At 33.3% G+C, this 22,511-nt stretch overlaps 5 protein-coding genes and 1 long non-coding RNA gene across 14 annotated transcripts in view; 3 read left to right on the forward strand and 3 right to left on the reverse strand.

The window, feature by feature from the left end:
- LOC118448430 (uncharacterized) overlaps positions 1-5,247 on the forward strand; it is a 36,988-nt gene extending 31,741 nt beyond the window's left edge. For 2 of the 8 annotated variants that reach the window (XR_014982144.1, XR_014982146.1), the window contains exons 9-13: positions 124-450; positions 527-754; positions 1,131-2,018; positions 2,223-3,188; positions 4,348-4,490. Coding sequence is in view for 2 of the 8 variants with exons in the window: in XM_085656872.1 (XP_085512998.1) it covers positions 124-450; positions 527-754; positions 1,131-2,018; positions 2,223-2,471; positions 5,116-5,139 (1,716 nt within the window). In the remaining 6 variants the exon portion in view is untranslated. Of the gene's footprint in view, positions 1-123; positions 451-526; positions 755-1,130; positions 2,019-2,222; positions 3,189-4,347; positions 4,491-5,115 lie in introns of those variants that run through there. The other 6 variants (XR_014982148.1, XR_014982149.1, XR_014982147.1 and 3 more) reach the window with 6 other exon arrangements.
- A 938-nt stretch (positions 5,248-6,185) lies between these two features.
- On the reverse strand, positions 6,186-7,665 carry LOC118448435 (uncharacterized). The gene is made up of 2 exons (XR_014982150.1): positions 7,406-7,665; positions 6,186-7,137 (listed from the first exon to the last, which is right to left on the reverse strand). It is a non-coding gene; the product is annotated as an uncharacterized LOC118448435 (long non-coding RNA).
- On the forward strand, positions 7,585-12,772 carry LOC118448431 (uncharacterized). Its single transcript, XM_035881682.2, has 12 exons — positions 7,585-7,721; positions 8,275-8,967; positions 9,037-9,165; positions 9,504-9,725; positions 9,802-9,892; positions 9,970-10,200; positions 10,297-10,841; positions 11,069-11,226; positions 11,300-11,679; positions 11,756-11,964; positions 12,221-12,426; positions 12,489-12,772. The coding sequence occupies exons 2-12, from the start codon at positions 8,539-8,541 to the stop codon at positions 12,661-12,663; spliced, it is 2,775 nt and encodes a 924-aa protein (XP_035737575.2). The 5' UTR covers positions 7,585-7,721; positions 8,275-8,538; the 3' UTR covers positions 12,664-12,772.
- A 120-nt stretch (positions 12,773-12,892) lies between these two features.
- On the reverse strand, positions 12,893-15,503 carry LOC118448500 (uncharacterized). The gene is made up of 2 exons (XM_035881840.2): positions 15,030-15,503; positions 12,893-14,142 (listed from the first exon to the last, which is right to left on the reverse strand). Exons 1-2 carry the CDS (start codon positions 15,114-15,116, stop codon positions 12,943-12,945), a joined length of 1,287 nt encoding a protein of 428 aa, XP_035737733.1. The 5' UTR covers positions 15,117-15,503; the 3' UTR covers positions 12,893-12,942.
- Positions 15,504-15,548: 45 nt separating this feature from the next.
- LSm1 (U6 snRNA-associated Sm-like protein LSm1) lies at positions 15,549-18,073 on the forward strand. Of its 2 annotated transcripts, none has more exons than XM_035881844.2 (3): positions 15,549-15,742; positions 17,117-17,301; positions 17,376-18,073. In XM_035881844.2, the coding sequence occupies exons 2-3, from the start codon at positions 17,125-17,127 to the stop codon at positions 17,547-17,549; spliced, it is 351 nt and encodes a 116-aa protein (XP_035737737.1). In that variant the 5' UTR covers positions 15,549-15,742; positions 17,117-17,124; the 3' UTR covers positions 17,550-18,073. The 2 variants fall into 2 exon arrangements, with proteins under 2 accessions (XP_035737737.1, XP_035737735.1); XM_035881842.2 differs by lacking the exon at positions 15,549-15,742 and adding an exon at positions 16,535-16,886.
- A 68-nt stretch (positions 18,074-18,141) lies between these two features.
- On the reverse strand, positions 18,142-22,303 carry LOC118448498 (uncharacterized). The gene is made up of 7 exons (XM_035881839.2): positions 21,891-22,303; positions 21,621-21,787; positions 21,331-21,540; positions 20,866-21,242; positions 20,426-20,785; positions 19,498-20,292; positions 18,142-19,379 (listed from the first exon to the last, which is right to left on the reverse strand). The coding sequence occupies exons 1-7, from the start codon at positions 22,013-22,015 to the stop codon at positions 18,615-18,617; spliced, it is 2,799 nt and encodes a 932-aa protein (XP_035737732.2). The 5' UTR covers positions 22,016-22,303; the 3' UTR covers positions 18,142-18,614.
- Positions 22,304-22,511: the final 208 nt, after the last annotated feature.

Genomic DNA, 22,511 nt, shown 5'->3' on the forward strand with positions numbered 1-22,511 from the left:
TTAAATCTTATGAATTCATTAAATACTTGTTGGTTAACTAACTCTCTCGTTTATATAATCATCGTTGTGTCCATTCTCTTGTACGTAACAATAACGGTGTTCTGTCCTTCACGCATGGGAAAGGAAAAGGAACGAAAGCTCGAGCAACTGTCGAATAAGAAAAGGAAAGAGGAATTCTATAGGCAATGGTTGGAACTCGAGCCAGTGGCCGAAGTCGACGACGAGGAGGATCATGAGGAGGGTGACAGTGCCCTTTCCAGTGCACCATCATCCCTCTCTCCTCAGCCTGGTGGTTGTGGACAATGGCAGGGATCAGGTGTCACCAGAGAAGCTTACGAAGCTGTTCTTATCGAAATCGAGGAACTCCAATCGAAACTGTTGGACGAACGTCAGGAATTGTCTCGTGCAAAGACCGAAGTTCTTGATCTTGAAAAAGCCCTTCTGCAGGAGGTAAACAATTTTTATTTATGAATAAATCCTTTTCTTTATTTTAATCCTTTTCTTGATTTTCTTTTTTCCATAATAGACGAGATGCAGCAATCGCAACAAACAATTGGAAGAATTGAACGAGAAGTTGCGAGCGACCGAAGAACGAGAGGCTAATCTCCTGGTGGAATTGTCCGAGTTGAGAGAACAAAACGAACTTCTAGAATTCAGACTTCTCGAACTGGAAGAGTCACCCGCTCGTAGAGAGAATCCTGATCACACGGCTGATAGCGGTATTGTCTCGCCGGAACTGTTACATCCGAGCAAGGTAAAAAAAAAAAAAAAAAAAGGAAAAACTCTCATTGTTGGTAGAAAGAAAGAGGTAATATTAGAATCTTCTTCGAATGGGAACGTTTCCATATATCGTATTTCAATAAGATTGAAAGATTCAGCGAGCATTCGCTATTGACTCTCTTATACAATCGCGTTTGAAGGTTACTTGACAAGCGCACACGAATGCACTTACGCATATTTTATATGCATATTATTATATAATAAAAACGAAGAATTCATTTGAATATACATCTAGATAACAAGTATATAGGATATTTTAAAAAAGAAAAAATACAAACATTTCATAAATCTCATAAAAAGGAAGAAGAAAACGCATACTCACACACACGCATATATACGATTGATTGCAGGATCAGGCAAACAAGCAAAGAAATCGTGCAGTGGCTACAGTGATCCCGTACACAAACAGCAATAATTACGCTACTACACGTTCGATTTCGCCCGTACCACGAAAACCACCCCTGTCTCTTCAAGAAAGTGGTATTTTCGAAGAAGAAGATGAGGAGAGCTTAGAGATCGAGCTAGCGAGTCGTGGAACACAAACGGAAATACCTTCCGGTGAACTATTGCAAGAGGTTCAACGTCTTCAGGAACTCCGTGCACGAATTCAAGAACGTGCAGCTAAAGTAACGAACCCAACAATCTGCTCGATCGATCCAACTACTAGAACCTGTCCACCGCTCGACACGGACGTTGATTCGATCGTTCAATTGTCGTCCTATCAGGATCGCATAAGAGATTTGGAAGAGAGATTGGAGGCTTACGAAGAGGCTGAAGAAAGGCAAATCGAAGAAAGGCGAGTGACGAAGCAGAGGGAAGAAGAATTGCTCGATGAGAATTACAGGCTAACGGAGAGGGTTTACTGGCTTGAGAATAAATTGCGTAACGTCGAGGAGCTCATAGAGAATAGGAGCAGAAGTAGAAGCAGCGATAGGCTTCGTCTTGATGAACAGAAGAAAATCGAGAATGATGAACAATGTGACTGTCAGATTGTTGAAAAGAGGGAAACGATAATGGACAACACCTCCGTTGTACCAGAACAAAAAACAAAGGAAGAACTTAATGATGAAGAAAACGTAACGATAGAAGTAATGGAGGAAGTACTGAATCGTTCGAAAGAAGTCCAAACGATTGCTACTGGACCGATCGAGGATTGTCCTCATTGCCGTGTTCATCAGACGACTAAAAGAACCGAGCAAACAGAGCGATGGATTGCACCGGAAACACGGCGTATTATGGTAAGACATAATATTATAGTTCGTAATATTTTTTTTTTCATTTTCATTTCATTTGCTTTCAATATAATGAGATCGCTTCGCTGGCTGAATAATTTTTATTTATTTATTTATTTATTTATTTATGTTTATAAAACTATTCATTCACTAACTCCATTCGTTGGAAATCAAAGCAAATTAAACGGGATATCCATTTTTAATTTTCAGGTCGAAGTTGTCCAAAATTCTGCGGAAGTAGTCGAAGAGGTAGCAAAGGAGGCCAAAGAAGAAGAAAATGGCGATCTTCTCGACGAAATGGATGGCAAGGAGAAAAACGAGAACGACGGGGACCTAGGAAGAAGAAGAAGAAGAAGAAGGATCTCGCAAGTTCCCGTGACGTTGGAGGAGAATCAAAGGGAGAACGAGTCGATCGATTCGGTCGTTACCTTAAACGACGAATTGGAGTCCGAAAAGAAGGTTAGACAAAGGCAGAGTAAGGCTAACAGGAGAGAGAGACAAGATTATTCGACAAGAACGTCGAAGGGAAATGTTAGGTTATCCTCGAAGAGGGTTAAACGCCGTGACGAGTATTACGAGCGAAGGCATCATCGATTGATTTTGTATCAGGAGATCTGCGTTTAGAAGTAACCAATTAGTGCGATAGTTCATTTCGGTGATTAGAAGCGGAACACGAGTGGAAGTATATTTTTCTTTTTCCTTTTTCTTTTTCTTTCTTTGTTTTTTCTTTTCTTGTTAAATTAGATTTAATATCATCGAACTGGGCGGCCATAATTGTGTTGATATTATGAACCGAACGGCCGAACTTGAGTTTTCTTTTCCTTCTCTCTGTTTTATGTATAAGAAAAAAGTCGCATAAAGACAGACTATATTCGATAGAACGATTGATTAAAGACAAAATCTCGTCGTCTTATGGCTAAATGATGATCGTCGAAGGAAGATATCGCGGAAGAGGAAAAAAGAAGGGGAAAGCAAGAGACGGGAAGAGTCGAGGAGAAGATGGAGGAAAATTAACTGAAGTTTATCTTCCGGGATAACGCAATGTCGAGCTCTCGAAAGGAGCTCACGGATTCGAGGAAGGTTCGTAAACCGTTGAGGAAGCATGGAAGACGAGACAGACATGGTCTCCTTGAGTTGAATTTAGATCAGCGACCGACTACTCGAAACTGGCCCAAGGTCAGTTTTCGTCAATTCGTTGTCTTCTTCGTAAATTGTCGCGTTAGTGCCGTAGTTTACAAAATAACGCTACCATTAGACACATTTTTCTAAAATTTTCCTACTTGTTTTTATATATTCTTATATACATTTCTTGTTCTATATATATGTATATATATATATATATATATGTATATATATATATATATATATATATATACATACACACACACATATGCATATGCTATTACACCTCCTTCCACTTCGCTCGACTGGTTCTGTCGCTTCGTTTTACTTTCCATCTCAATTTTAATCGTTGGTTAATAATAGGACGTATAAATAGTTTCGTCGATTAGTGGGTACACGTCTATATAGTCTCTAGTGTATAACCGTCATTTTGTTATTATTTATACTTTCTTTATACTTTTCTATTAGCAATAATAGCCAATTGAACGACGATCTCTCTTCGTAAGTCGTTCAGTATTTATGGTGGTGGTAAAAATGGCGCTTCTATTCTTCTATCTTTCGTCATCTCTTTAAAACAAGGCTAATCTTTCTAATTATGCTTTTAATTGTTGTTCAATTTTTCGTAGATCTTCATGCGAGTGTATAGTAAAGCGAATAAGCCGGAAGGAAACGATCGTGCTAAAAAGTCAACGAGTAAATCAATCAACACGGCACATTATATTTAGAAAAGAAAAGAAATGATAATTTGTTGAATTTGTTGAGTATATTAGTACTCGTGTCTCAAGGATTTTTTAAGTTAATCCTATAAATCGTAGAGACGTTCAATATTTTCAAGATTTTCAATATTTATAATAGCTTAAAACATTTTCTCCGTTGAAATTATTGATCATCTAACATTTATTGCTTTATAAATATATAGGAATCTCAAAAGAAAAAAATAATTTTCAGTCCACGCGATTGTTTAATGTTTTCAAATATATATATATATATTTTTTTTTATTGGATATGTAATGTTCTTGTGTGTAATTCGAAAATTGAAAATCGATTTCCTTTCCCTCCGACTTTCGCAGTCGATATTGCAAGTCTCCATTTACAATAAGTCAAAGACATTTGTTCCGCATTTTTTTCACGAATAAGAATCACTTGTCGGGAAGAATCATGGGAAGGAAAAACATGGATCGTTTACTACTTTACCGTGTATCTTCTGTGGCAGGTGATCTACTTTCGTTGGAGGTGAAGGTCCTTTCGTCTCTTGTCGGTGTAGACACCATTTGCACACGCGCCTATACTCAACATCATTGCAAGTACCACGATACGATCGATAAGCTTCACGTTGATCTGAATGCACTAGCAAGGTAAAGATATAAATAGAAATACATAGTTTGTTTTCTTTTTCCTTTTCTTTTTTTACATTAATTTCATTTTTACATTTAAGTTTAAAAAAGAAACATTTAATTTTTCTTTGTTTTTAATGCAAATATCATCATAATCTAATTAGAACAAATTAATTCTATTTTTTGCCATTTATATTGTACAATCTTAATACCGAAGCATGTAATTCATATTTTTTGTCATAAGATAGCATTATATACGATTTTCTTATCGTAAACGAAATTTTAAAAAGCATCATTCATTAATCGATCAATTTCCTCTGTTCTTTGTTTAATCGAGTAACTCATGGAACATCAGGAAATTATCAAAGAAATCGGATTTTATTAAAAATAAAATCCACAGATAGAATGTATAGAATTTCTGTTATTTTCCATTCATTGATTATAAAGTCAGATGGTTCGATAATGATTCATAGTAAGAATTAAATAAGTAAATAGAGAACTAGTCGTTAGATGAGTCACTATTGAAAATGTTAATTTTTTAACGACAAATAAATGAGTCATTCATTGAAATGTTAAATCAATTCTTCGTATTAATAATCGATAGAAAAAGAATCATAGAAAAATATCGAAATATTTCATTGTTACAGGACAAAATGGCTGGCGTTGCTTGACAGCGGCCAAGCATCGATCAGAATTTGTTCCTGAGGAAAGAACAGCGAAGTCATCGTCATCGTTGAGTACCATCGAGAGCAAATAGAAAAAAAAAAAAAAAAAGAGAGTATCATGCGCGCTTGTAAATCGAAGCCGACAGGTTACATACGATAAAAATAAAAAGAAGCCAAAAGAAAGAAAATCAAAGGACCCCATTGCAAGTGCCAAAATTAATATAATCGGTTTATATATAAACGAGACCAAATCAGATTGCATGAATTTCGATTTCGAATTCATCTACATCTGATAGAGATATATTTTGATGCTTTTTCTTTTTTAATTTTTTTTCATTCAGACGCGATTGAATATCTTATGGGATTCAAACAAAACAGATTGAAAAAATACCAAATAAGGAAAGTATCGAAAATGTCGAATCTATGGAAAGTCGATCGAGAAAAAAATGTATTTGATCGCCGTTCTTGTTCGAATATAATTCGAAATGGCGATTTAATCGATAACGAAACTTTCAAATATAAATTTCGTGAGTCGCATTTTTTTTCTTATATCGGTTTGACTCGTTAATATATTCCGATAAAAACTATTTTGAATACTCAAAAAAAGTTCCGTCGAAGTAATCGTGCTTTCCAAATCGTGTTTGATTTTGCGAGAAGTAAAAGAAAAAAAAAAGAAAACTAAAAATCCAGTCCGATTCGGATAAACGTACATGTTTCTCAGTTCTCTTTTATATATATATATATATATATATTTTTTTTTATAATATAAACAAATAATTTTTTTACATCGCACAAATTTTCTTCGATGAAAAGGCTTCGTATCGTCGATTTCTATCCGAGAAACTTGTTAGATTATAGAAAGAAAAGAAAACACGTAAAAGAAAGAAAAAAAGAGTCGATCCTTGCCATTCTTTATCCTCGCCTTTGTATAAAACAGTTTCCGTTTGCTTTGTTTACCGAAAACATAATCTTCACGTAAGCGATTTTACGAAATACGAATCGAAACGAATTCATAATCCCAACGAAGATTATACGTACGTAAGTATTTAGCAGTGCGTACAGTACGAACAAAATTGTATCTTTTTTTTTTTTCAAATCGAATACAACGGAATGATACACGTAAATATGTAAATACGTGTATTTTTAACGAAAGAAAAACCATGAAAAAAAGAGAGAAAGATGAAATCACTGGCCTGCGTTATCTTTCGTATCTTTGGAAAGATAAGGAATAGAGAGAGAGAGAGAGAGAGAGAGAGAAAATAAATAAACAAACGAAAGAAAGTGTGTGCGTGTATGCCGGCTTTGCATTATAATATACGTATACAAATTATATATATATATTATTTGAATAACTTTGTAGGATTTACAAAACGTGTCTCTAGTCCACTTTTCATTCGAGCGTAGCGCCACGTTCTTTTTACCATATCGTTTTTACAGTGGTTAGTGTTTTGAGTTTTATCCTTTAGTTTTACAAGTATGTATGTATGTAAGCACACTACTACTGTATTCATAATTTTACACGAGTCTTGTTATTTTTACTTTCTTCTTCGTCTTCTTGCTCTTTTGTTTTCTTTTTTTTAGTGTTACGCGGTCGACATGGAACTGTTTGTTCGTTTTATCCTTTTATCATGTACCCGTATACGAAATAAAGTTGATATTGTTTGCGCGAATGTATCGTTATTTTTCTTCTTTTCCTTTTCTTCTTTGTTTTTTTTTTTTTTTTTTTTTTTTTTAAGATAAAAGTATATATCCTGTTTCTGACAGCGTTCAATTTGATATCAATTGTCACATTGTATTATAGAAGAGGAAACGAGGAATAAAATCGTGAAAATATTTCGTCAGAAACATAACATAAGTATCATAGATAGTAATGTACAATTTTTTTACGATCACAATTGTATAGTGAAAAGTTTTCATTCCATTTACTTATGTTCGATTCTTTTTATTATTATTATTTTTATTCGTATCTTTGGGCATCCTTCGATTTACGTTTTACGTGACGATCTGTAATTATTAAATATCTCTATGGTATCTTTATGTGAATTTTTAAGAACCTTTTTTTTTGAATAAGAAATTCAAAATATTTCCGTTTATGTGCCTTCAAGACGAAAACTATTAATCTGAATTTATCAATTTGTCAATTGGATGGATATTTGAAAAGACAAGTTAATCGTTTTTACATAATAATAATTAAACAAGAACGTTACTTTTCGACGAATTTGACAATTCCAGTATTAAAACGCAAAACATATGTAAGTGTGCGTGCGTGTACCTGCCAGACGTTCCATCGTGACAAGAAACTTTTGGAGACTGTTCGGATCTGTTAGTACTGACAACAGCAGCGCTCATTAACAACGACGGCAATGCACACTCCATAAAATGAACCCTCTCAATAAGAGCTGCACGACGTCTCTCTAACGAGGCGTTCCTCTTCTCGTAACCCCTCATCATACGCTTCCAATAGCTCGAGTTGTCTTTTCTACTTTCGTCGCATTTATCCTCTGTTTTAAAAGTTTTCGAATCATTTTCCATTTAGTATGATAAAAGTACCAGACGAAAGGAGGGAAAAAAGCAAAAACAAAATTTTGGTAAGCCAAGAATAGGTTAGAAACTGTTGTTTATTGAAATCCTGAATGGAGTCGCAGACTTGAAAAATTGAAAATGAAAAGACCAACCATAAGATAGATTTCTATGAAATTGTTTATTATCTCACTGAAGTTCATATATACTGTGTCGAATGAAACTTTTGTAATGAATTCTTTCGATTATTTGATTTTTAAAGATAATCATTCTTTAGTAGACATAGATCATTTTTTTAGGTACTTCCAAACTCTTAACGAAAGCAATAAAATTGAATTTATCACATTATAATAATGCGAAATCATTTAAAAAAAAAAAAAAATATATATATATATATATATTATTCCGTTATCGTACATATAATTGAAGCCATTTTTATACTCGTCAATTGTTCTATAAATTTTATTTCTTAAGTTGTCTAAACCATTCATTTCCAATTATTATTTCCTCATATCGACATGATTTTATAAAGATCGATTTCAAAATGGCCATCATTTTTAGCGCTCTAAGTAATTAATTTCACTCTCACTCTATCCAATTTAACAGTCTAGTATTTTATAGAAATCTATAGTCGTTCATGAATAAAAAAGAAATTGAACAAAAGAAGAACGACTTTAGCAGCAAATAATTGCGTAGAAAAGAAGACGGAGATGCAGCGATATTCAGAAAAATGGATCGACGTCGTCGACGTCGTTGATTGAAAAAGCTTACAAAAAATTAACAAAATCGTGAAAAATCTTATTTCATAAAAAATTCTTTTTCGTGAAAGATTTCTACTCACGAACAAACTATAAGAAACATAAAAAGAAGAAAAAGAAAAGCTCAATGATGAATGAAGAAACTATCATGAAACTTATGACGCCTCTCACTAACGACAATGGCAACGGATTGTATACACATGCTCTTTTACCAGGACTCTTTCGTGCAATCGTCGTAAAGCTAAATAATAATGATAACAAGTACGACGATAATAATAACTGTAATAATCATCGTCGAAAACGAGAAGATGGAATCACCTCGAAATATGGTACGAAACAATCGGCTAAAACAGATTGTGATTGTCGAAAGATTCATCTTCAATCATCAAACCTTTCAATCGGTGATATCATTTTAATAGCTAACGATAGTCATGAGACAGTATCGGCTAATCGAAGTCGTGCCAATGTTTGTCCTGCATATCGTTTTTGCGTTGAACGTAATACTGCCGCTGATATGGTAACCATGGATCAAGAGGATTCTATTATAAGTAGCGAGGTAAGTTAGGATTTTAAATAATCTTATTTATATAAGCTTGATAAGATTTTAAAAGAATTCTTGTTGCAGTTATCGACGTTACGTGAACTTTTAGAGCCAATTAAACAAACAGCGCTCAAAATGAAACAACTTAGCCAATTAAAAGACGAGGTACCTCAAACTGAAATCGTCTGTCATCAGTTAGGGCAAACAAACGATGTAAGAAATAGAGATAAATAGATTAAGAAAAATCTCTTGATCTCTGACATCCAGGCTTTCTAGGGTGCAAAAGTGTCGATCTAGCAAAATGAAGTTGCACGATTAAAAAAAAAAAAAAGAAAAAAAAAAAAAATGCTACTCACCAAATATCGTCGAGCCGCTATTCCTCATGCCTAATTTTATTTGCAGAACGTTCGTCGCTCGCCCTGGAAAGCCCGGGCTCATCGAGGTCCAGTTGTTGAGAACTATCAAAAACACTTGGGAATTATGATTATCGGAGAAATTCGTTCGAGAGAAATTATCTGACCGAAAGGATTCAAAATGATATTTTTTAGCAGCTTCGTGAGCCCGAAGATGTATCTTCGACTTGTCAATTGTGTGGGATGAAGTTTGACGAACTTATGTTGAGTACGAATGATTGTCAAGTGCAGCAAGAAGGCAACATCTTCGAGGAAAGTGATAAAGTGGATGGTAATATTTCTCTTCGAATAATATCAAGACCAGAAACTGAAACTCAATACGTTGTTGATGATCTTCTTTTAAATCTTATTCGACAGATAGTAAGAACATCGTTTATCAGACTCATAGTTTGATTATAAATATTACATTTTTTATCATATCCTTACAAATTCGTAGACATCTTATATATTAGAGACTTCGCAGAAGCAACAAGAAGAATTGGAGTCTGAAAAGAAAGAAGTATCATTATGTAGAAGAACGAAAAAAGGTTCAACTCTTAATGAATATTTTTTCACATAAAATCTTGTTTCGTTTTCATTCATTTTCCTTCTTGTTTGAGTATAGCATGCTCGTTATATCCTGATTGTTTGAAACCTCGACCAATAACAACTACCGATGAAGAATACAGCGAAGTACGAAATAGAAGCGTACAATTTCAAAAATGTCTCCAACAAGAACCCAGCATTTTTGATGATGATTCATTTAGCATTCAATCTTACGAATTCGTAAGAACAATGGATGTTGGCTGCGAATGTAAAGTAGAAAGAAAACACGACGAATTAGACGGAACCAATAGTAATTAATATAATTATTCGTCAATAAGTTCTTTCCATCTAACATTTAACATCTCTTTTCTATTCTTCTTATCTATTCATAAAGATCGATCTTTAGATTGTCAGGAAGAATTGGATTACGAAGATCATTCGAATATATCGTTCGATTCATTTTTAAATATTCTGACGAAGTTAATAACTCGTAATGAAACAACTGATTATTTAGAGAATATAAACATTACCGAACCAATTTACTCTACCAAGCCTCAATGTGGAGACTTATGTAAAGATCCTACGAGTAGCATGTCGTCGAAGAAAGATAAGTGCATTGATTGTACTTGCGAGTTTGATTCCCAAGTCATGTCTCCCAATAAAATTGAAATAATAAACGAACAATCATATTCGGTTGAAAATTTTGAAAGTATGAGTATGGAAATTGGTTCGAAGAAGGATGTTGGTACATCCACGTATTCAATTTCTGTATTCAGCCAAATTACTTCTACGTTACAAATAAAATCAACGAAAAGTCAAAAGTTATCTTGTTCGACTCAATGCGATATCGGGCCTGAGTGCAAATTGTCTTTCAATACTGGAAGTCAAGCAACGTCTGTATCTGATACGCAGAAAAGAATAAAGAAACGGGATCATAATAATTCGGAAGAGGTTAGAAAATCATATAGATTTTTACGAATTAATATGCTTTTATTTGGAAAAAAAAAAAAAAACATAAAATGTAAGAAATTATAAGAAATTGACAAAACGTCGGACAAACAAACAAACAAAAAAAAACGATAAATAAATGCTTCGTTTTTAGTGTGCTAATTAGTTAAGATATTGATTTATTCTATTATAATGCGTATTTAAAAAATTTTTCAAATAACTTTTCATAGTTTTGCCCGTGCAAATGCGGATACTTTTTAGAAGGCGAATCTACTTGTTCCTGTGAATGTATACGATATTCGAATTCACCGTGTATAGCTCCAAATGATTTAAAAAAAGTTAAAAAAAAGACGAAGCGTACAATTAGTCCCACAAGTGCTCTTAAAATGTATGTTCAATGTCATTCATTTGTTTTATTTTTATTTTTCATCGTATAAAAATCAGTATTCTATTTTAAACAGACCAGACCAGAAGAGCTCTGAATCAAATGAGCCTACAGAATCGGATAAGAATAATTACGAAATCAATTGTCAATTTTGTAGTTGCAGTGAATACTCAAGTGTAAACATTCCGATAGATCCAATAGTGAAACGAATGAATAACATAATTGATGGTCAAGATACGATATCCGATTCACAGGGAAAATGTGAGAGCAATTGCAAATATTCAAAGGATAATAAGCAATTTGATTTGGAAGAAGAAGCGCGAAAATTGCAACAGAAAATCGAATCTTATAAAAAAGAGAACGAATATTTTCGTGAATTAATACAAGCTTGTAGTAGCTGTCAGAAGAACACAGAAATATTGTCCTGTCTTCCACCAATTAGGGCAACGTATTCCGGTTAAAAATATATCTTGTATTCGTTTCTGTTTAATTCCGAATAATCTCTTTCTAATCATTAATCCTATGATATCAGGACTCGCAACTGCAGTCGAGATCTTACAAAGTAAGTGCCGAAGCAAAGACAGCATGATAGCCATTTTAGCAGAAGGATTACGTGGTGTTGTCAATTATGCTCAAATAGCCAAAAATTTAGCCGCACCCTGTCTCGAATATACATATTGGGATTTTGATCGGTCTGCTCTCTATACGTATTTGCGTAAAACCATGAGCAGACTTTCTGTGGTATATATAATCATAATGTCGAACTTGAAAAATAACAAACAATTGATAAAAATTTGCTTTTAAATAAAATACAAAACATATATGTTTCTTTACTGGTCGAATTGTATCATCTTGAAAAAAAAAATTGCTAATTGTTTATATCGATCAACATTAAATTCTCCATATTTAAATCCAATTCGTCGTTCACAATTAACATTGAATGACATAAAAATAAATTATTTTCCGTCCGTTGATAACTTTGAATTATTTCTTGCAGGAAAAAAGAATAAATTCGACATTATCGTCAAGTGAAACGGTGAAAGAAGACGACAAAACTTATCTTGATTCGTCTTGCGACGACACTATACCACCATCACCGACAGATTTCAAAGTCGTACAAGAATTCTGCAAATGTCTTTTACTCTCGTGGAAGATACCCGAAAATCTTAAAAATGTTGCTGGTTATCGGATTTACGTTAATGGGTAAATGTTACTTTCTTCGTGAACAAGAGATCGAGACGATCAAGACTTTTTGATTTTCTTAGAAATTCGGCGATCAACGTGAGATCTCCAACAAGAACGGAAACCATTTTAGGATTTATGGATTCCACGAAATCCACGGAATTAAAGTTGCATAGCTTTAATAAAAATGCTATATTATCCGATCCAGTCACGATAACTTATTCCTCCAACAATGTGAATAACGATAGCAATCATTGACCTTCAAGATTGACTTTCAGTTTTCCTACTGATACGATTAGCTTTCCATATCGTGGAAAAGAAACAGAATGTATACATTCGATGTCCACTTATCCTTTTATGTTTCCAAACTAATTCACCTTACCAAGTTAAAATATATTTATACGCACATAAATATACATTATATATATACATATATATATATATATATATAAAAGAAAAAAAAACCAAGGACGAAAAATTATCGCTTTCTCTCTTTTCTACAATTTAATTTTTAGAATGTAAAACGTACATTTAAAATCAATGTCTGGTAATACGGGGAATATAGAATAATTTTCGACGATCTACGAGATCCTCTAAGGTGTTAAGATCAGGTAAAACAGCTGGTATTTCAAAGTGGATACCCGACCAAGGTGGTTGCGTCGTAAACCGAAAGGATTCGGAATCTTTGCTGAGGTGGCTATCGGTGTAATAAGCTTCTGTAGACGCAGGTGTCCTTGGATAATAGGGATCGTATTCCAGTTCGTTGGGTACTAAAGGCTTCAAAGACATAGTAAGAGCATGAACAGGAATTTCTGTGGTGGCTAACGTTGTTCTTGGCGTAGTCGTGCTCATAGCATTGGCCTGGATCGATCTGAGCGTTTCAAAATAAGGATAATCTCTATTGTTGTAAGTGTTTGAGTTGACCCTAGTAATATCGTTCGTTGGTAATTTCGTGCTTAAAGAAAAAACGTTGGTAGTAGTAGTGGTAGTAGTGGTATGGAAAAGATCCTTTCGAGGTGGCTCAGTTTTTCTGGAAATCATTGGCACATTGACGAACGTTCGACCATGTAAATTCTTCGTTCCTGAATCTGACCTCGTGAAACTGGAAAATCGATTGGACAAAGAGGAGTCTTCTTTGGGATAAGGACCATGAGAAAATGGGCGAGGAGTCGAAGAAAAGTGTGAGACCTGGTTTTTCGAATTGGACCCTGTCGTTTTGTGCTCTTCATTGCGATTGCATCGAGATGGATCTAAAATAGATTCAGTCTCATGAGCGTTCATTGATTTCCTATGGGAATCGTGATCTTTCTGATTTCTCAAGAAAACACTGGCACTGAAAACAAAGCCGGGTTGTGCCTTATCGGTCAGTGATTTATCGGGAGGTTGGATCACTTGAAAGGATCTAGAAAAGGAATGATGATCGTTCGAATTATCCAACGGCGGTGGAACATTGAAGAACGAAGGTACGCTCAAGCCTAAGCTCTCCTCTTCGCTTCTACTTCCACGAAGCGACTTTTTATCGTCGTAAGTAGTAGCACGACAATCGACGAGTCTCGCGTGATCACAAATCAAGGCATCCTGTCGGAAGGCTGTTTCTTCCGGGCAACGATAACTGAACTTGTTACCATGATCGTCGCACGTATGATAGACCTTGCAGTCTGCCTCAATGTCCGCATAGAATCCCATTGCTCTACCGAAACATGAGAAATTTGTTCTCAATGGCGGAGGTGTCGTATTCTGCAACAAACCCGATCGACATATTTTTTATATACTTCGAATCCCTCATTCATTTACATATAGTAATTGAATATGTTCGATCTTGAACTTGTCGATAATAATCTGTGAGATTGTAAATAATTCAGGAAAAGTTCTCTTCGAATGAGACAAACTCGTCTGTGAGAAATATGTGAATGCATTTGTAGTATTCTCCGCAAATGACCTTGCCTTTCTATCTCGATCCAGTACTACCTTCTATTTTCTAGCATTTCAAATACCACAGCGGGTTCTCTGCTATGCCATATTTATCATGTAATCGTGTTGAGATCAGCGTAACTCAGTACAACGCCGATACCATTACTGCACGGTAGTATTATAGTGTCATTACACGATGGCTGTTAAAATTACCTACCGTAATCTTCAAAGAAAGATCAAGTTGATAAACAAACGTGATAGTTACGCTCGGCTACGTTCCAGTTTGTAGAATCGAAAAATGTTCATTTCTCTTTTCCTTCTTTTTCTTTCTTTCTTTCTTCCTTTAACACTTCGACGAAGATATCGATAATATCGTTCGAAGTCATTTGTAATTATTAGCGCAATTTTCTATTTGTAATTTTCATTGTTAACATTTTTTTCAGATAATTTCAATAATTATATTCCGCAGAGCTTCAACTATCGCACGTTCATTTCTACCAAACAATGTTTATCAATGAAAATAAATGATGGATCAAATCAATTACTCCTCGTAATAAACTAGAGGTATAGAAACATTCTATAAGACTCGATCCGATCTACTATCTTTACGATTCCTCTTGTGATTCTGCTCCCGGTTGATAACTATCGATATAATGGAACTCTGCACGAACACATAATTCTATAATTAGCCAGCGATAATGTTTAGTACTTACGAAGACTTCTTCAGGATGTACAAGAACGATGAATGCGGTGCAATGTAGAACGATTCCGAGGATCCACGATTCGACTCGGACTTCCATTCCGAAAAACACGATCGAGTCGCGAGATTTCCGAGAGATGAGTATTTTGAATAATACGGATAAGATCACCGGTTGAACGTATAGACTATCTACAAGTATCCACCGACGATACAACGAGTTAAAGTGAAAGTGATGAGAATGAACTTAGTGTATGTTCACTCAAACCTCCTCCATGGACACCTTTTTTATTTATATCTTTGTCTTTCTTTCTCTATGTCTTCTACGAGCTCACGTATAACATCCTATCGTTGTTTTCCATTGTTCACCATGTCGATTCTGATACGTCTTCGAAGAAAGATACAAGACTGGAACGCGAGCGTTTTGCGTGAAAGGAGCCACCGGCAAATGCCATTGCACATTGCAGTCTCTCTCTTTCTTTTTCTCTTTCCCTCTCTCTCGCTCTCTCCCTCTCCCCCCCCCCCTCTCTCTCTCTCTCTCTCTCTCTCTCTGTATTTCTCGAAGAAGAAGGAAATTTCACGTCGGTTCATTGTCTTTGCAAGCAAACGAGTAACTTCGTAAGTGGCTTGGCGAGAAAAGAAAGATACGATCAAGTAATTGAATTGATCTGATTGGATAAGAAGAAGGAGAAGAAGAAGAAGAACTATCTTATCTTCGATACTCCTTACGTAAGACGAAAATTATCGAATCTTGTATTATTATTAATTATTACCTAATACTAACGAGTTAAAAGATTAATGATCGTTGATGTATTGACGATCGTTAAATCAGTAATTATAGTCGTCCTTATATCGCCATTTTTTTTTCTTTTAATATGGTTACTCAATTGTTGAAGATAAAATGATCAATTGAAAGAGATCGAAAAATGATATTGCGAGAATAATATAAACTACTATTGAGAGAAAGAGAGGAAGACGATAGAAGATGAAACTTACATAACTTGACATTATAATCCTTGACATTATAATTCATTTATGAAGTGTCGCGAAAAAGGTCAAATACTCACGTCTTGCATCTAATCGCATTAAATACTGCATCTAAATTTATTTATATACGATTTTTCAATCATCGAATAAATTATTTATGATAGGACATATTAATATTTATTTAGTTGATAAATATTAAATGCTTTTATTTTCAAAATATTCATTATAAATTGAAATTAAATTTGAAGATGAGTACAAAAAAATAAAAAATATTGATAGAAATTAAGAGATAATTCAAATTTAAATAGCTGCTAACTTAAATTTCATTGGTCATTCAACATTCGACTCGTCCAATGAGTACTATCCAATGTAAAAATAAAATACTTACATTAATTCCAATTTTTCTTTTTTTGTTTTTCAATTGAACAAATTCAAAAAGAATAAGTATTAAATTAAAGAAAGAATATAATAATTATCCTTTGAAAGGAAATTTTTATTTTATTTTTGTTTAGGACGTCTATTCTCGACTTAAATCCAATATGGCCTCACGCATTTTATCACAAGTACCATACCTATAGAGACGTTTGCAGTGTCGCTTATTAAATAATATAAATTATTATAAAAATCTTAAATACATGTTAAATATGTTGAGTTTTTTTTATCACATGGCAACAGTATCATTAACTTAGTTAATAATCAAGTGTTTTTAATCATATTTGCGTTTATGATCAATTTACATTGCATCGGATCATATTGGATCGAAAATTTAGTAGATACGATTTTTGCACTTCCTTCGTTAATCTTGTAATATCGAAGAATTACGAAAGACAACTATACAATATGAACGTCGTTCCAGGAACAGCTTCCTTATTAGGAGAACTTGACAGTATGTGTGACTTTTGTATTCCTATGATTTTTATAGGTTATACCGGCATTTATCACTTTTTTCAATTACGTCAAGTCTATTGTTTAAAAAGAAATAAATTTATTAATAGATGGCCGAATCAAATTTCTAATATAAGTTTATTTTGTTCATCGACACATTACCATAACGTTATTCAAATATATTTATAGTTTGATTTTATTCTCTATGAATACATATTGCTTCTGATTTAGAAAAACTAATGGTTTTACTGAGAGATGGTAGAACATTAATTGGATATCTCAGAAGCGTCGATCAATTTGCTAATATAGTACTCCATCGTACCATTGAAAGAATTCATGTCGGTAAAGAATATGGGGATATTCCAAGAGGCATATTTATTGTCAGAGGAGAGAACGTTGTCCTACTAGGAGAAATAGTAAGCTATGCTCTTATAAATATACTTATTTACAAGAGTAGAGGAAGATTTCTTTTTTTTTTATCTATTTGTAGGATAGGGAAAAAGAAAAAGATTTACCGTTAACGGAAGTATCAGTGGATGATATTCTAGATGCACAAAGAAGAGAACAAGAATTGAAACAAGATCAAAAGCGTTTGATGAACAAGGCTTTGAAAGAGCGTGGTCTTTCATATATTCCAGATTTGGGTCATGATGATATGTTCTGACCCACATCTACATCTCCAGGCACTACATTGGAATCATCTCCCACATCTTCACACAATTCTGAAAATTATGATGTCTGTTGTACATCCATGTCTTTCTATTAAATACTATAGAATATACATGATTCTGAATAACGAAAATGTATTTAGGTAAGCATATTGAAAAATAAGAGACATAAGATTACCAACATGATCTATTATATATATATATATATATATATATATATATATATATATATATACACATATGCGTATGTTCGACGATAATAAAATATCATGTGTCATTATTAACACAATATTATAGGGAATAAAAATAATATATATATATATATATATGAAGTAATTATAAGCAATTCTATAATATTGCCATTGTCATATATAAACTGTATTTATTTTTTCTATAATTCTTTATAAAAAACAAGTGTTAAGAAAATAGCCATTGTTTATTGAAAATAACGATAAACTCTCGATAGGATGTATTAAAAATGTGTAAAAAAAAAAAAAGAAAGAAAGAAAATCAAGATAATCTATATTGTAGGTTCTTCGGATATTAATGAAATTAAATTAAATAAAAAATGTCTTTCATTATGGTAGATACTTTACTTTCAAATTTATATATTACATATCTTAGATATGACATAAAAAAAAAAAAACAGCCATGTCATATGTTTTACCCTGATATAAAATTGTCACATATATATTTTCTGCGCCCAGCATAATAAAAATTTTCTCCTATGAATAAATTGAAGGAAATATGGAAAAATTAGAAACACTTGTAAAGTTTCCATGCATAACATCAAAGTTAACGTCAATGTTGTCATGGATCCTATGAGATTTAATAATTTCAAAAGAAGGAAAATTAAAAGAACGAAATGTTCCTGATAACTCATCAGGTTACTTACTATTATTTAAAAAAGAGAAAGAGAGAGAGAGAGGAAAAAAGAAAATATATAATATACGATCAACAGTGTAAAACTTGACTAAAAATCACGACGTTTACATTTCATTAGTGTCCATACTGAGATTCACATTGATTTGTACTTATATTTTAAGTAATTTTACTCCAATTTAAAATGAAGTCTCCTGAAATGTATCTTTTACTTTCGTAGAATTTAATCTTGACTCACTTATCTGTTTATACTTAAAACTTTGACCACGTTCTCCTTTCGATATATTTTTATCCTTTATAGATCTTTTCGAGTCATTACGTTGTAAACTAGTTCCCCGTTTTCTTGGGGAAACAGTTTCTTCAATTTTTTCTGTCGAATCATTAGCGCTATTCGTACTTCCAGAAGCTATACCAGATGTATCAGATTCTGGATTGTTTCCATCTAAACAACGAAGTAAACTACTAGATAGTCCATTTTCATTAAAAATATTTAGGTCAGATTCTGATTGCTCAAAATCATCAGTACGCGAAGTAAAACTAAGATCAACAGGACTAGCAGTTAATACGCTTCTTGATAATAAATATTCCCTAAATGTGCTTGTTATTGACATAGAGCTTTGTTGCGTCATGGTACAACAATCGTCCACAATTGAAGTACCCAAATTGTGCTTTTGACATATTTCTTCTGTACAATTTTCTTTATCATCTATGTCAACGCCTTCCAAATAAATAAATTCATCATCGGCATTATCTGGTTTACGTAATTCCTCTAAAATAGAAGAACAGCTCATATGAGGAGCTAAGAGATCAATATTTGATCTACGCAAGTTATTAGAAACGTTATTATGTTGTATGGAACTGTCGTTCATACTGGCAAGATTGCAAAGATTCGATCCTGATACCATCATGACGGGTTTACGAGAACGTGGAGTCATCATAGTTTCCTGTTATTTCAAGATATTATCAAAATAAGAACGAATCGATATAATTATATTTTATGTTGTATAAACGCCGTGTATATAGTACTATTGTAGAAAACGTAGAAATAAAGAACGTGCATACCTGCATAGCTTTTGTCATTTTAGTTGCACTTTGTGTGATAGGACTCATGCTTTTGTCATCATTATTAGTAATAGGTGTCAATATGTAATCATTAGCGACTAAACTCCTTCGTAAAAGGTTTGATGGCGTAGAAGTATGAGCAGCATATACATTCCAAAATCTGTTTTTAACTATTGGAGATGGATATGAACATGCATTCTCCGTAAATGATTCAGATTTTATCGTCAACTCAGATGATTTTGCGTCAACAACATCTTGCGTGATTCTAGATTTACAAGCGACTTCTATATTTTTTCTTCTAGATATTGGAAATACTGGCTCAGAATATTGTCTAATCAATTCACTGCTATCAACTTTATTTGTTGTAATTTGAGAAGAGTACATATCTGGTGGTTCACTGGATTGCCTAGACAATCTAAGAGTAGTACCAGATAAATTACTAATTTTTTCTGTATCTCCATCATTAAAAGAATCTTCCTGTAAAAAGGTACTTCTATTCGTCGTCTTATAACTTCCGGAATTATTTACATATGACTTGTTCTGTTTCGGTGAAGATTCCTTGTTAATACTTTGTTCATTAGTGCGTTTATTATCGGTAATATTTACAAGACCCACGAGCATAGCTTTCCTTTTATCTTTATAAATCGATGCAGTAGGCTCATTGAGGCTACCAGTACTGTTACTAATGTGTTTAGTGCGTATAAGGTTATTAGTATGAGAATCAGAATTTTCTAAATTAAATTCATCATCCGATTTAGTGAAACGAGTTTTTTGAAAGAATGGCTTTTCAAGACTCTGTATAAGACATGCAAAACATATCACTTGATAATATCATTTTCACGAAATAACATGTAAAACATTCTAAGAGAGTATTATAAACAGAAATTCGATTCGAGTAATATAAAAATAAAGATTTCGCATATCTTACCGTAGACAATATATTTTCCTCGCTACTAGATCTGGTAATGTTGCATCCAATATTTATATCTATGAATTTTTTATGACCCAAAAGTTTCCTTTGAAAGATGTGCTTCTTTATCGAATCTCCAAGACTCTTGGTTCGAACATTTTTCACGTGCCTGGGTGTACCTTGACCATTTTCCTTATTAAATTGCTTTACAAGTCTACGTTTTTTTGCAGACTCTGGCATTGCTTGTATATGAGCATAAAGCTGAGCAAGAGCTGCCTGAGTATCTTGAGTGGAATTAGCTTTTGCTGTCAATTTATGGTCAACGAAACTGAATACAGTATGCGCCGTGCCCGTAGTGTCTGGTACAGATTCATTCAACTGCAAAAAAGAAAAAAAAAATATTGAATTAATAAATCGTTTAATTCGCATTCAATTGTTTCTCCCGTAATGCAACTTACGTCTGTCTTTTTAGGACTTAATAATTTTCTTTCCTGTTCTATCCAATAAGCCCTTATATCGGTTGCTAATTTTGGAGGGATATCAAATAATTCCATACCTTTTTTAATCATAAAGGCGACCAAACATGACAAATTTTGTGAATTAGTATGTAATGCCTCAGGTGATAATTTTCGTGGACACAATAGATGAGGAGTAAATAGAGTAGCAAGAGTATCACAGTTCATTTTGTTATTATGTTCATAAGTTGCCGTCTTATTGAGAAGATTAAGGACACATTTCAATATATGCCTGTTAGGAGGTGGTAAAAGCAATAAAAGCAATTGCAAGGATCTAAGTAATCTGGCTTCGTTCGTGTTGTCATTCAAATTGCACAATTCTGTAATTTTTCAATTTGTAAAATAAATATTATATATGTTCATATACCTTGCACGTCTTAATGCATAGACCTTATAATTTTGTCTTACCAGCAATTTGACAGTGAGCTGGAAAATGGAGATCTGTTAAGAGAGGTTCAGATAGCTCTGCTAAAAATCCTTTTAAAACAGATGCACAATCGTGTACGCTAAATCGACCATCTTCAAGATTTAATGGAACACCTTGGTAAAGTGCACTTTTGAGATCTTGCTGCCTTGTCAATTTCCCTGTACGTCGAAATATTCCTTCCTGTATAATACCTTTAACATTGTGTTAATAAAAGGAAAAAGAATCTTTATTAAACGTTCTATTATCTTAACAATATGATCAAATAACCTACTTTGTTCTTTGGATAAGTATTCTATTAATTGTTTAACTTGATTTATTCCATTTTCAGATAGACTAGCACCTTCTACTTTTTGTAGATTAATAGTTGACTTTGGTTTCCTTGCAAAATTCAATATACCCCATTTTTTTAATTTTGCCTTTTCAATAATACAATCATTACTAGAAGAAATCATGCTAATTAGAAAATAATCCCGATTTATCTTAATTAAAAGTAATAATATATTTTGAAATATAAATAATTAATGAGCCTCTCCTAACTTACTCCTCCGTATTGAGATCCAATTCAAATGATAAATGCATCTTGACGAGCGTATGAAATTGTTCGGGATTGACTTTTCGCATTCGAAATGCCAATTTCCCATCAACACCTTCATTAAAGTCTGCCATTCTCTTCTATTAAATTCAAAAACGATTTATAGAAACTCTGGCATATTTGAATCGGTGTAAATGGTACGCACGCTCAATTAACGTTATTATTCAATCGCAACGGTTACATTCGTCTTGAAATACAAAGTTTCTTTGATTTAACATTTATACTACCGCTTACGTAATCCATGATAAATGTACAACAATGGAGGACAGATTTTTTTTATACTATTGTTATTGGTGTATACTTGTAATGCTTAAATGGCTTTCACGTGTATTTATTTTTCAGTTATTTGGAGGACCGCGTCGTTCTCCTATTACATAGTGAATAATTTAAAATAGCTAACTTCATTGTACTAGCATAAGATATTCCCTAGAATGCAAAACCTAGAATGTCCCTATGGTTTTCTTTTTTTTTTCTTTTTTTTTTTTTTTGTTCTTTCTTTTTTTACAGATTGTCCAGCAATTTCATTAACTTTAATCTGATCTCATTGATCATTAATTTTAGGACGAACAA

This window comes from Vespa mandarinia, chromosome 5 (genome assembly GCF_050613455.1).
Source record: "Vespa mandarinia isolate Hongniang chromosome 5, ASM5061345v1, whole genome shotgun sequence".
In the NCBI taxonomy this organism is placed as follows: Eukaryota; Metazoa; Arthropoda; class Insecta; order Hymenoptera; family Vespidae; genus Vespa; species Vespa mandarinia.